Genomic DNA, 15,001 nt, shown 5'->3' on the forward strand with positions numbered 1-15,001 from the left:
TTTATATTTTCTTGTAGTTGAGTAATGCTCACAAATCATAAAAGTGTTAAAAAAAATACAACTTTTTTCTTTATAGGGAAATAAGGCCCCCCAAAAGAATCAACTGCTAAAGATGGTGATGGAAGAAAATGGTGATCTGAGAAAGAGAGGAAAATTAATAAAAAAAAAAGAGATGCTGGAAATAAGTTAAAAGAGTAAGATGTCACACTCACAGTAGCTTATGCAGATCTAAGATTATACATATCTACAATAAGTGTGAGTTGACCACATACATGTTCTAGGTATTAACAAACAACAACAAAAAATTAATGTTAAAATATTTCAGCAAGAACTGATTTTAATATCTTTAAAAATCATACATTTCTATAAATTCATTAAAGGTTTAAAGCTGTCATTTAAACTTTAAGGTATATTTTATTGCCTATTAGGGAGGAAGATTAAATACTATAATGATATCACAAAGTCTCAGAACATATTCCCCAGAAAATACTAAGGGTCTACTGAGATACATAGAAGACAGCAACTTTGAAATTGTTTATTTTTACATAAAGAACGTTCTTTAAAAGTCCAAAGAAAACATGAAGAATGATGTATAGAAAATGTATGTTGTTATAGAAATGGTATTGAAAATAAAGAGTTTAATACTAAGGCTAGAAGATCTAAAGGTTTTAGATTAAGTTATTCTTAAAATAAAGGGTCTTATAACTTAATAATAGGATCTTATTAAGTAAAAAGGCATAAAACTATTATGCCAAAGTCATCATAAAGCCTGTGTTTCTATTCTACCTAATATTCTCATAAAGATATGACATGTAAGTGTGTTCAAAACCAACTAGTCATACTTCCATAATCCTGGAACACAGATATAAGTATTTTTACTCAATGAAATTACTCAAGGAAATTTATGATAATTCCCTAGAACAGACAAAATACTGAAAACATTTAACTAAAAAAATCCATTAAAACAAAATAAAGTTAATAATAAAATGTATAGAAATAAGAAAATATCTTCAAGGCTCAAAATTAAGCTCTGTCAGACACACGATATAGATATAAACATCCTACTTGTGGAAAACTGTCCTCAAATCCCACCCTAATTTCCACCCATGCTCTATTAGTAAATTTAGGTTGCCCTCTTCTGTGCTTCCACAGCCCTACTACCTCTCTCACAGTATGTATCACTTTTGGAATTGTATGTTTACTTGTCTATATTCAGTTTGAGTTTGGAAACTCCCTCAGGAAAAGAATCCCGGCAATTGTGTCCATCACTATATAGTCAGTCACTTACTGAATTCCACTGCATTGAAAAAGCCCATTTTAATGGACACCAAATAAGGACACTAAATTAGAAATGTAATTCTCTTTGCTTTCAGTACTTTAAAAATGTATTCGTCCTGGGGCGCCCGGGTGGCTCAGTTGGTTAAGCGTTCGACTCTTGATTTCAGCTCAAGTCATTATCTCAGGGTTGTGGGTTGGAGCCCCATGCTGCGCTCCACACTGGGCATGGAGCCTGCTTACGATTCTCTCTCTACCTCTCCCTATGCCTCTCCCTGCGCCCCTCCCCCCTGCCCCAAATACACATACACACACACACACACATGTCCCCAGAAAATATCAGACTGGAATGGTATATAAAATGAACTTCTTCACTAGTATCTATGTCTGGGGTGGCATTTTAAAACCACAACCCCATTTGTTTGGTTAAGTATTAAATATTTATAGCTTTTCAACACAGAAGATTCCTACAAAGAACCTTGTATGAAGAATCAGCATTTGGCTTAAGAAACAAAAAGTTGGTCCTTTCCCCATTTATTTTCTTCAAATAGTATGCCCCTCAGTAGAAAGGGATCTATCATACAACAACAGTATCCTATCTCTCTGATACAGTCTGGCTACACCTAAAATGATCCTTGAATAATTGTCAGTAATATTCACCTACACTCAGATGATAGAAATTCAACTACTCTAAAACATTCTACCTACCAATATGTTTAATACTGAGTGCTACCTACTGGACTCACCTTTATTCACATATTAAAAGAAGAAAAATGGTCAATTCTAATTACCTGGCTGGTGTTTTCAGGAAGAAAAGCCAAGGCTGCAGCAATACTGCCTTGGGCTGCCAACAAATTGGCATACTGACTCATCTTCTCAGCCAAAAGAACTCCTACAGTATTGGTGTCCATGGCTTGGGTGAGTTGTACAGCTTTTCGCAGGATGACAACTTTCTCAATAAGATCCTAAATGAGAAAAAGAAGGGAGAGAGAAGGAGAACCAGACAAAGATACCAAAATATATATGAAAGAAAGCAGGAAAAGATAAAGAGTTATGAAGGTTTCTAAAACCTACTAAAAGTACATCTTATTATTCTCTTTCTAAAAAACATCTGCAACAGCTGACCAAAATTTAAGTAAACCGAAAAAAAGTAAGGAGGAAGAAGGTCTCTTATTCATGGATAAGTCGTAGGTTACCACCTTCTAAATATCCTTAAACTGCCAGATATTTGTCTTGTGAGCTAAAGTAGGCAAATATCCAAAGTAAAAGTGATAGGCAGATATCCAAAGGCAGAAGCTGGGTTCCAGCAGGTATAAAATGAACTATGACTAAAAATATCATACTAGCTACACTATAAAAACAGTACTACTATGAGGTGACCTCCAATGAGCTTACTATTTCAACCCAAAGTTTCTCATGTTGCTCTTTGATACCAATTATTTCAATAATGGGGAGCTTCAAGTATAAAGCACAAGAATATCCTACCTATCTGTCCTTCAAAGGTACACAGATCCAGAAGTATGAAGCAAGCGTGCTTTTTCTCAGAAGCACTTAGAAGGAAAGCCTTGATTTCCTACCAGATTTTTAGTTTCAATAGAGGGATCTTTAAAATAACAACTCTATTGAGAAAATCTCTTTCCAGAGAGAAAAAGAAATATACTTGAATGAAATATTATGAGACTCTGCTGATTAAATGCTTGGGAAAAAAAGTTCTAAATATATAGTTACTCAGTGGCTGAGAAGAGTCCCCATATTTTTTACTACCCCTCTTGCCCAGGTTGTAGTGCTATATGGGATTCCATTTACCTCTTACTTTCATTTTCCCTTAACCATGAATATCTTAATCTATTCTCTATTGGTACTGGGGATGCCTCCCATTCCTTGCCCACATTGCTTCTTTCCTTGCCCAAGACAGACAGAGTCACCAGAGGCAGCGAGAGAGAAGCATAAGGAAAAAGAACTAACTCTAGGGCTGTTTTCATGCTACTGCCATCTGCTTCCCCCAGTAAACTACCAAATTATAACCTTGATTTCATAAACAGTTGCGACCCCATTTTACCTATTCCATCATTTCATACTTTGTCCCTCCAAATATAGCTACAAAGACACATAAATTATCCAGCAAAAGAACTTCTAAAACATAGATAATGAAGGTGAAAGCAATGAATTTCTGGAACGAATCAATTTCTAGAATATAAGCAGGGTGAAAGACAACACAAAGTTTCAAAGATACTAACCTGAAGGGACAAAGGACTGCTTCCATCTTGAGCTTTAGTCCAACATGCAACTAGTTTCTCTACATTCCCTGCACAAATATAGCAGAGACACGCTTGAGTCTGCAGGAGGCTATCACCTTCACTTTCAAGCCTGGTTCCCAAAAGATCTAAAGATCAAGAGGAAAACAAAATAAGATTATACTCAAAGCAATCTGTATATGAAATTGTAAGTAGGCCAATAATATTTTCAGAAGTATGAATTAAACTTCACAACCAATGAGCAGTAAAAACAAAATCACTGTTATGTAAATGCTCAGTAAATATTTATTTGTTAAAATAATGGAAGTGTGTGACTAACTGTATATAATAAACAGCTTGACAAGATTCTATATACCTAGCTATAGAATGAACTTCCATTAATTATATTAAAAAATAATAAATGGGAACAATATTTGAACAGAAAAATCCTAATGAACATTTAACTCCATTTCATTGTATCTGATGTCTGTGTAAGTAGTAGACTACAATATGGCACATTTGGAATGAACATCAATGGTAGGCAGGACTACTATAAATTACTCATGATAATAAAGTTAATACCTTATAAATTTCATATTCTCATAATGCTTTCAAGGTAGCAAATGGTTGGTTGTTCTTATACCAGCAGCCTAAAGCTTCTGTTCTTACAAATAAGGAGTATCATTCCTTAGCCACCAGTCTAGTCATGACCTTTAATGGTAATTTGTAATTTCCATTCAAATGCTATATTTACTAATTTTATTAAGCTAATATTTTATTTATTTGACAGAGAGAGAGAGCACAAGCAGGGAGAGCAGCAGAGGTAAAGGGAGAAGCAGACTCTCCACTGAGCAGGGAGCCTGACGTGGGGCTCGATCCCAGGACCCCAGGATCATGACCCAAGCAGAAGGCAGGCACTTAAATGACTGAGCCACCCAGGCGCCCCTATCAAGCTAATATTTATTAAGTGAAAGCTGATTACATGCAATTTTACAAATAATAAACTAAGGCTTAGAAAGTAATCTTTCCTAGGTCAGACAGCTAGTAAGTGGCAGAGGCAAGATTCCACCTCTGGTCCGCCTGAAACCAAAATCATTAAAAATAATGACTAGGTATGGAGAAATAATGTAGTTAATAATTCTGAGAAAAGCATTCAAATGAGAACTTCTTTTTCTTATGGAGTGATTAGTTGGTTTGCAAAAATTTCTAATAATACCTCTCAGTAATTTTATTTAAAATATGCTATGCCATATACATAATATAAATATAACTATAAGGCTCATTTTCTTACCACAAAGGGCTGAAAATTCATCTGGTTTAGCATAAGTCAATACTGCAGCTAAAGCCTCTCTCCAATTTTTAAGGTCACAAGACTCAACAATTTCTTTCCAGTTCTTCATCACCACTGCAGTAATTAGCTTAAGAAAGGAAAATAAAGGGAGAATTAAAAGCCTTTGGTCTATTAGTAAAAATTAACTCTGGCTAATCAATCATATCATTCAAAACTACTATTCAAAGTATTTCATGCAGAATAAAGCAGCAGCAAAGTGAAGTATATCCTTGAACCAACTGACATAAAAGATGGTTATTATTTTTCCTCAAACAACATCAAACAAACATATTTTATAAATGGGCTGGGAAGGAAAAGTATAGGGTGTTATCAAAACATTTAACAGGGAAACATGACCTGGTCTGATGGAGTACATGTGAGATATGAAGTCAGAATTAACTTCCTCAAGAAAAAAACAGGTCAGGAAACAGGAAGATGGCAGAGGAGTAGGAGGACCCTAGGCTTACCTTGTCCTGTGAATACAACTAGGTAATTATCCAATTATCTTAAATACCCCAGAAGTCAAAAATGAGTCAAGGAACTCACTCTCTCTCTCTCTCTCTCTCTCTCACACACACACACACACACACACACACACACAAAGGATATAAAATATAATAACATATATAAACAATGGGGAGGAGAGGATAAAAGAATGAGTTCAAACTTAAACTAACATCAACTTCATACAGACTGCTATATGCAGAAGAGGCTATATACAAACCTAATGGTAATGCTAGATCAAAAACCACTAAAAAACATGCAAGGAATAAAAAGAAAGAAATCCAAATATACCACTAAAAAAAATCAGCAAAATGTGAAAAAAAGACAAGAAAGGATCAGAGAAAATCTCCAGGAGCAACCACAAAACAATAATAAAATGGCAATAAATACATATCTATCAATAATTATTTTGAATGTAAATGGACTAAACACCCCAATTAAAAGACATGGAGTGTCAGAATGGATAAAAAACAAGACCCATCTATGTGCTGCTTATAAGAGACTCATTTTAGACCTAAAGATACCTGCAGATTGAAAGTGAGGGGGTGGAGAAACATTTGTCACACAAATGGACATCAAAAGAAAGTTGGAATAGCAATATCAGACTAGACTTTAAAACAAAGATTGTAACAAGAGACAAAGGAGGAAATATATAATAATAAAGAGGACAATCCAACAAGAAGATATAATAATTGTAAATATTTATGCACCCAACATGGGAGTGCCCAAATATACAAAACAATTAATAACAAACACAAAAGGAGTAATTGATAATAAGACAAAAATAGTAGTTAATAACCCACTCACATCAATGGACAGATCTAAACAGAAAATCAACAAGGAAACAATAGCTTTGAATGGCACACTGGATCAGACTGACTTACAGATATATTCAGAACATTCCATCCTAAAACAGCAGAATACACATTCTTTTCAAGTGCACATGGAACATTCTCCAGAATTGGTCATATATTAGGTTACAAAACAGGCCTCAACAAATATAAAAAGAATGAAGTCATACTATGCACCTTTTCCGACCACAATGCTATTAAACTGGAAGTCAGCCACAAAAAAAAATCTGGAAAGGTCACACATACATGGGGGTTAAATAACATGCTACTGAACAATGAATGGGTCAAATAGGAAATTAAAAAAAGAAATAAAGTACATGGAAACAAATGAAGATGAAAACACAATGGTCCAAAACCTCTCGGAGGCAGCAAAGTGGTTCTAAGAGGGAAATACGGGCCTACCTCAAGAAGCAAGAAAAATCTCAAATAAGCAACCTAACCTTACACTAAAAGAAGCTAGAAAAAGAACAACAAATGAAGCCTAAAGCCAGCAAAAGGAAGGAAATAATAAAGATTAGAGCAGAAATAAATGATACAGAAACTAAAAAAAGCAATAGAACAGATCAATGAAACCAGGAGTTGGTTCTTTGAAAACATTAATAAAACTGATAAACTTTTTTTTTTTAAAGATTTTATTTAATTATTTGACAGAGAGAGACACAGTGAGAGAGGGAACACAAGCAGGGGGAGTGGGAGAGGGAGAAGCAGGCTTCCCGCTGAGTGGGGAGCCCGATGCAGGGCTTGATCCCAGGACCCTGGGATCATGAGCTGAACTGAAGGCAGACGCTTAACGATTGAGCCACCCAGGCGCCCCAAAACTGATAAACTTCTAGCAAGACTTATCAAAAAGAAAAGAGAAAGGACCCAAATAAATAAAATCACAAATGAGAGAGGAGAAGTAACAACCAACACCACAGAAATACAAGAAATCATAAGAGAATATTATGAGAAACTGTATGTCAACAGATTGGACAACCTAGAAGAAATAGGTAAACTCCTAGAAACATAAATTACCAAAACTGAAAAAGGAAGAAATAGAAAATAGGAAATTTGAACAGACCAATAACCAGCAATGAAACTGATTCAGTAAGCAAAAAACTCCCAAAAAACAAAAGTCCAGGACCAGATGGCTTAACAGGCAAATTCTACCAAACATTTAAAGAAGAGTTAATACCTATTCTTCTCAAACTACTCCAAAAAACAGAAAAGAAAACTTCCAATTCATTCCATGAGGCCAGCATTACCCTGATACCAAAATCAGATAAAGACACCACAAAAAAGAACTATAGGGGCGCCTGGGTGGCTCAGTCGGTTGAGCATCCGGCTCTTGGTTTCAGCTCAGGTCGTGATCTCAGGGTTGTGACATCGAGCCCCATGTAGGGCTCTGTGCTCAGCGCAGAGTCTGACTGTCCCTCTCCTTCTGCTCCTCCTCCCGCTCACACACTCTCTCTCTCAAAAAAAAAATAAATAAAATCTTTAAAAAAAAAAATAACTACAGGCCAGTATCTCTGATGAACATAGATGCAAAAAATCTTCAACAGAATACTAGCAAACTGAATCCAACAATACATTAAAAAAAAAATCATTCATTATGATCAAATAGGATTTATTCCTGGTTGCAAGGGTGGCTCAATATTCGCAAATTAACCAATATGATACATCATATCAATAAGAGAAAGGATAAGAACCATATGATCCTTTCAGTAGATGCAGAAAAAAGCATTTGACAAGGTATATCCATGCATGATAAAAACCCTCAGTAAAGTAGGTTTAGAGGGAACACACCTCAACATAATAAAGGCCATATATAAAAACTCACAGGTAATATCATCCTAAATGGGGAAAAACTGAGGGCTTTTCCTCTATGGTCAGGAACAAGACAAGGATGTCCACTCCCACCACTTTTATTCATTATAGTACTGGAAGTCCTAGCCTCAGCAATCAGACAACAAAAAGAAATAAAAGCCATCCAAATTGGCAAAGAAGAAGTCAAACTGTAACTATTTGCAGATGACATGATCCTCTATGCAGAAAACCCAAAGATTCCACCAAAAAATTGCTGGAACTGATACAGGAATTTAGTAAAGCCACAGGATACAAAATCAAGGTAAAGAAATCTGTTGCACTTCTATACACCAATAATGAGGGAGTAGAGAGAGAAATTAAGGAATCAATCCCATTCACAACTACACCAAAAATAGTAAGATACCTAGGAATAAACCTAACCAAAGAGGTAAAAGACCTGTACTCTGAAAACTATAAAACACTGATGAAAGAAATTGAAGATGACACAAAGAAATGGAAAGATATTCCATGTTCATGGATTGGAAGAACAAATATTGTTAAAATGTCTGTGCTACCCAAAGCAATCTATACATTTAACATAATCCCTATCAAAATACCAACAGCATTGTCCACAGAGCTAGAACAATAATCCTAAAATTTGTATGGAACCACAAAAGACCCTGAATAGCCAAAGCAATTTTGAAAAAGAAAAGCAAAGCTGGAGGCATCACAATTCCAGACTTCAAGGTATATTACAAAGCTGTAGTCATCAAGACAGTATGGTACTGGCATAAAAACAGATATATAAATCAATAGAACAGAAAATCCAGAAATGAACCTACCACTATATGGTCAACTAACCTTCGACAAAGCAGGAAAGAATATCCAATGGCAAAAAAAAGTCTCTTCAACAAATGGTGTTGGGAAAATTGGACAGCAACATGCAAAAGAATAAACTGGACCACTTCTTTACACCATACACAAAAATAAATTCAAAATGGATGAAAGACCTAAATATAAGACAAGAATCCATAAAAATCCTAGGGGAGAACACAGGCTGTAACCTCTTCGACATAGGCTGTAGCAACTTCTTTCTAGATATGTCTCCTGAGGCAAGGGAAACGAAAGCAAAAATAAACTATTGGGACTTCGTCAAAATAAAAACCTTCTGCACAGCAAAGGACAATCAACAAAACTAAAAGGCAACCATGGAATGGGAGAAGATACATGCAAATGACATATCTGATAAAGGGTTAGTATCCAAAATATATAAAGAACTGATATAACTCAATCCCCCCCAAATAATCCAATTAAAAAATGGGCAGAAGCGGGCGCCTGGGTGGCTCAGATGGTTAAGCATCTGCCTTCGGCTCAGGTCATGATCCCAGGGTCCTGGGATCGAGTCCCACATCGGGCTCCCTGCTCGGCAGGAAGCCTGCTTCTCCCTCTCCCATTCCCCCTGCTTGTGTTCCTGCTCTCGCTATCTCTCTCTCTGTCAAATCAATAAAAATAAAATCTTAAAAAAAAAAAAAAAAAAAAATGGGCAGAAGACATGAATAGACATTTTTCCAAAGAAGACAGATGGCTAACAGACACATGAAAAGATGCTCAACATCACTCATCATCAGGGAAATACAAATCAAAACTACAATGAGCTATCACCTCACACCTGTCAGAATGGCCAAAATTAACAACACAGGAAACAACAGATGTTGGCAAGGATGTGGAAAAAGGGGAACCCTCATGCACTGTTGGTGGGAATGCAAGCTGGTGCAGCTACTGTGGAAAACAGAATGGTGGTTCCTCAGAAAGTTAAAAATAGAACTAGCCTATGATCCAGCAATTGCACTACTAGGTATTTACCCAAAGGATACAAAAATACTGATTTGAAGGGATAAATGCACCTTGATGTTTTTAGCAGCATTATCAACAATCCCCAAATTATGGAAAGAGCCCAAATTGTCCACTGACTGATGAATGGATAAAGAAGAGGTGGTATATACAGACAATGGAATATTACTGAGCCATAAAAAAAGAATGAAATCTTGCCATGTGCAATGATGTGGCTGGAGCTAAAGAGTATTATGTTAAGCAAAATAAGTCAGTCAGAGAAAGACAAATACCATATGATTTCACTCATATGTGGAATTTAAGAAACAAAACAAATAAGCAAAAGGGAAAAAGAGAGAGAGGCAAACCAAGGAAGAGACTCTTAACTACAGAGAACAAACTGATGGTTACCAGAGGGAAGGTGGATGAAATAGGTGATGGGGATTAAGGAGTACACCAGGTATTGTATGGAAGTGCTGAATCACTAAATTGTACACCTGAAACTAGTATTATGCTGTATGTTAACTAACTAGAATTTAAATTAAAACAAAAAAAAGAAAAGAAAAAAAAATGACATTCCAGGGCAAGGGAACACGAGGTGCAAAGTCCCAAGGGAGAAAGGCACACAGAGTGTCTGAGGAACTGAAAGGCAGCCAGTGTGGCTGAAAGATAAAAGGGAGGGAGTGACATAAGATAAGGCAGGGGAGACTGACAGCAACCAATGCTGACAGGACTGAACACTGAGACAACTTTTATGGAAAGAAATTTAGTAACATTAAGCAGGGCCTTAAAAATGTTCAGACTCTCTGCACCAAAAATTCCTTTCCTAGGACTTACAGCCTCATTAAATAGTTAGAAATCACATAAAATCCTTGGGCACAACAAAGATGTTTATCACTATCTTACCTGTATTAGGAAAATATTAGAAACTGCCTAAACACCTCAAAAGTAAGAGAAATAATATATCCTTACTATAAAACATTATAGAGCAATTAAAAATTTTTGTAAGACTCTTTAATGAAATGGTAAACCATTTACAATGTAAGTGGCAATATCTATAAGCAAAACTACACACATATATACACATATATGGGCCTGATTCTGTTTTTAAAAATTCTACAAATACATAGAAAGAGGTACAAAGGGTATGTACCAATTTGATGGAAGAATCAGAATTTTAAAATTAAAATTTTTATCTTTATATTTTTCTATATTCTAACTTCTCTACAATAAAAAAATGAAAAGTACTTTTCATTAAAAAAGTTACATACACAAAGTACAAAAAATAAAAATAGTAACAGTGCCAAACCATCGACAATAACTATTTCTGGTTCAAGGAATTATGACTGGGTTTTTTGTTCTTTACTGTTTTTTGCATTTCAGTTATCTTTAGTAAGACTGTATTGCTTTTATAAGTGTTATAACAGGTGTTACAGTTTATCTATTTTTAAAATAACATACCCTGGTAATTTTGCTTTGGGATTTTGCAAAATATTTTTTCTGCGTTTGAGCCAAGAGTTCTTGTCCACCTGCTATGGCCAATATAATGGCATCAGCCATGCGGTTATCATGTAAACAAAGGTCAACAGCACTCTCAAAGTTACCCGTCAGCAAAGCCTGAGTAATTAAACCATCAATATCTGCAATGAGGAAATAATACATCCAAGTTAAATAAAGTTTTTGTTACAAGAAAAAATCCTATACATATCGATTTTTACATGTACACACAAAGGAAAAAACAATGCTAACTTCTGAATATTACTAGTGGATTAATTTCTAACAAAAGTTTTTGAGGTCTATGGAAATATACTGAGATGCATGTAAGTAAAATCAGGTAAAATAACACATCTTTCAGATTCTTTAAACTGGAGTAATAGAGATTGTTATACAGTTGTTTATCACAGAGATGTCAGAACATACCACTATCTCCAAGAGACCGATTACATATACTAAATAACTGAGTTCTTCTTTTCAACCCTCTACCACTTGCGACAAAACATTTGTAACCTAAACTTAGGGACTATTTGCTTTCAAATAGCTAAAAATCAAAATGAAATAGGTACTTACCGCCACTGATGGAGATGTTAAATGTTCCTCCTGCTGATGGTAGAAATTCAGATTCTTGTTTTCCCTCTTTAATGCACTAAAGAGATGGAAAGAACAGCAATTTAGCCAGAATGAAACTGGAATAATTTACTAGCAAAACAAGATTTATATATGATTATTCACCTACTAACTAAATGACATACCAAGTATTCCAGAAAAGTTCTCAGATCCAAGACTTTCCTAAGTGTTAACTCCCATTATACAATCATAAATAAAACACAAGGTTATCAGGAATAATGTTAAAAAAAACCTTAAGGGTATATAATCTATTACTGGTAACTCAGAAATTACTGAAGAATCTTTGTTTTCTTAGATACTTCAATTAAGAATAGCCTGAAACATGCAAAATACACGTTTTTAATTTTACCATATTTAGATTTTAAAACAACCCTGCTGCTATACATCTAAAATTTTCTACATGTCTAAAAATTTCTGTCCAATCATTAGGTTTAGTTATAAGGTCTTTTTATTTTAATTGAACCAGTCTTGAAAAAAAAAATCACCTGGTGCCCTTGTACAAATGCTACATAAAAGACTATATGAATATACTCAAATTCAATTGCAGATTTTGTATTCTCTTAAATTAGTCATACCTGCAATAGCAGGTTGGTCTGGTAAAAAGATACACAGTTCTGTTATAAACTCCTGAGACTACCTGTAAGACTGAGTAAAAAGAAATTCTATATTTTCTTTCTTTAGAAGAAAAGAAACATAAGGAAGGCATATTGCTGGAAAATAGTTTAAATGCTTTCTATGTATAAAAATTCACAAGAAGACAAAAATAAACTGTATCAGAGATTACAGAGAAATTCTGAAAGAAAAACATAGCTGTCTTGCATGAGATAAAATACCTATCTTCTGTGATCGCGTTACCTACACATCTGAATGTGAGTGCCTAGTATTCAAAGTCAGGGGCATTTTTGGATTGGGGAATTTTAGTGCAGGGCACAGCATAGCATCATCTGTAAATAATGCTTAATTAGTTAATACTATTACAGGAGAATAACCATAACCTTAATTCTTTCCCTAACCAAAGAGAAGCATTTTAGAACTTTTTTAAAAGCTCAAATAAAAAAATTTTAGAGCTTAAGTTATTCACATTAATAAATAATCAGATACTGATCTGATTATATTCACTAACTTAACTAAAAAACCTTTTCTTTTTTTTTTTAACTCACAATTTTTCAAATTTGTCTTTGAAGAAACAATTAATAAACCCTTATTCATGGACTTCTGAAATATAAGGCTGAAAAAAATAGCTTATTACATGTTGAGTATTTTCAATGTATAAATTACTATATCTGATAAATAGCATCATCAAGGTAAAGGGGAAGATTTTACCTCCCTAAACAAAATTTTTTCAAATACTCTGAAAGTACACATTGGTGACTACCGTTTTGTTAAGTACATATTATTCTGATCTATTAATTCATAGGTGTATTTCCAAATGGTCCTCTATTTGATAATACATAGTTAATCTAGTTGTACATAGATGAAAGTACATTCCTTCAATGTATCCTACAATTCTGAATAGGTATTACCAAAATTAGTTCAAATTTTTACAAAGATTTTACTCATATTCTTTATTCTCAGGTTAAATAAATGTTAGATCTACTTCTATGGAAAGTGTTTTTTAATAATTATCTTGTAAAAGTCTAAATTTACTGATGAATTATTCTTATAACTTAGCTAAGGATTATAAGAAACATTCTATAGTCAGGGTATTTCCATATCAGAAAGAACAATGAAAAAGTCAAAGATGAGATGAGAAACAAGAACTTGTTGATTAATTTTCCAAGATGAAATATAACTAGAAAGCAAGAAAAGTACAGAATTATTTAGTAATGGTTAAAAAAAAAACCCAGAAAAACAAAAGGAAAAAAATTAATGATACAACTCTGTGTTCAAGGACTCTTTTAAACGGGTTATAAAAATTGTCAACTACAACTCGTGACACATTTATCATGACAATCAGTAAATCATGACAGTTTATTTAGTGAAAAATTCTATGCCTGGATTCAAAGTTCAAGACTAATCTAGAAGCCTCTGCCACTGATAGCAGGCCCTAAATATTAACGTGTCAAGAAAAAAGATTAACTTTACATGCAATGTACTGTGGATTTCTGAGTAAGATCTCTTTTCATTTTGACATGCTGATATCCATCTGACCAAATTAAGTCAATCTCATGTCAACTGTTAATTTTAAAATACATAATCCAGAAGCTAGGTCAAAGAACTAAAGATTTCATAGATGATACTTCTGTCAAACAAGTAAACAGACTCCTACCCCAAAAATCTCTAAGAAAACAATATATTCCAACTTCACTTTGGAACAAGTAGTTATGCAAATTTTCCATATTTCAGTGTGAGATAAACAGATATCACATATTTTCCCAATGTAATTAAAAAGGAAAGAAATAAGTACCTCTCCCAAGAGCTGCTCTTCAGCAGCAGGGCTCTCCTCCCCATCACTCTGTGCTACTTGGTCAGAATCTTTAAGAGCCTTTGGTACACAAAACAATTACAAGGGAAGTTGAAGAATGTAGCATTAAAAGAATATTAGTGACTAAGAAAGACAAAAGACCCAACCAACAACATTCAGAGCTAGTTTAATCATAAGAAGCAACACTAAGTAAACTGATTTAAGAAATACTATCAGAGGAAAAGCAAAGAGCCATTACTACTAAGACCTTCCTTTTTTTCCTACCAAATGTCCCCCAGGAACAAAGATCTTAACCTTAAGTATCTGAGCAGTCAGTGATACTGTTTTTCCTCTTTTGCAAAATTCAAGTACCATCAAGAGAAAGGAATGAATACTCTCTACCAGCTAAACTTATACTATTTTAAAATGAGAATTCACTTATTAAAATATCTACAATCAGCATTTATTTTTACACTGTAAAGCAATAAAACACACATTTCTTAAATTACATTTCCTTCTGTGTTATGACCTAAACCAAATTTTGGAAGGTAGCTATTTTTAAAGGCCTTCTTACCACATCGGGTCCATCCACCTTGTTCAAGGCCAAAGCAATCTGAAATAAAAACAACAACTCACCTACTACATGGAATTCTATTTCAAGGCA

At 34.4% G+C, this 15,001-nt stretch overlaps 1 protein-coding gene across 37 annotated transcripts in view; it reads right to left on the reverse strand.

The window, feature by feature from the left end:
- Positions 1-15,001, reverse strand: part of SEC31A (SEC31 homolog A, COPII component) — an 84,703-nt gene that overhangs the window by 26,833 nt on the left and 42,869 nt on the right. For 19 of the 37 annotated variants that reach the window (XM_036074373.2, XM_078068839.1, XM_036074370.2 and 16 more), the window contains 7 exons: positions 14,912-14,950; positions 14,341-14,418; positions 11,877-11,952; positions 11,271-11,449; positions 4,801-4,927; positions 3,513-3,658; positions 2,067-2,240 (listed from right to left, as the gene is read on the reverse strand). In XM_036074373.2, the coding sequence (XP_035930266.1) occupies positions 2,067-2,240; positions 3,513-3,658; positions 4,801-4,927; positions 11,271-11,449; positions 11,877-11,952; positions 14,341-14,418; positions 14,912-14,950 (819 nt within the window). The remainder of the gene's footprint in view (positions 1-2,066; positions 2,241-3,512; positions 3,659-4,800; positions 4,928-11,270; positions 11,450-11,876; positions 11,953-14,340; positions 14,419-14,911; positions 14,951-15,001) is intronic. The other 18 variants (XM_036074398.2, XM_036074394.2, XM_036074393.2 and 15 more) reach the window with 3 other exon arrangements.

The sequence above is a fragment of the Halichoerus grypus genome, chromosome 3, assembly GCF_964656455.1.
Source record: "Halichoerus grypus chromosome 3, mHalGry1.hap1.1, whole genome shotgun sequence".
Classification (NCBI taxonomy): domain Eukaryota; kingdom Metazoa; phylum Chordata; class Mammalia; order Carnivora; family Phocidae; genus Halichoerus; species Halichoerus grypus.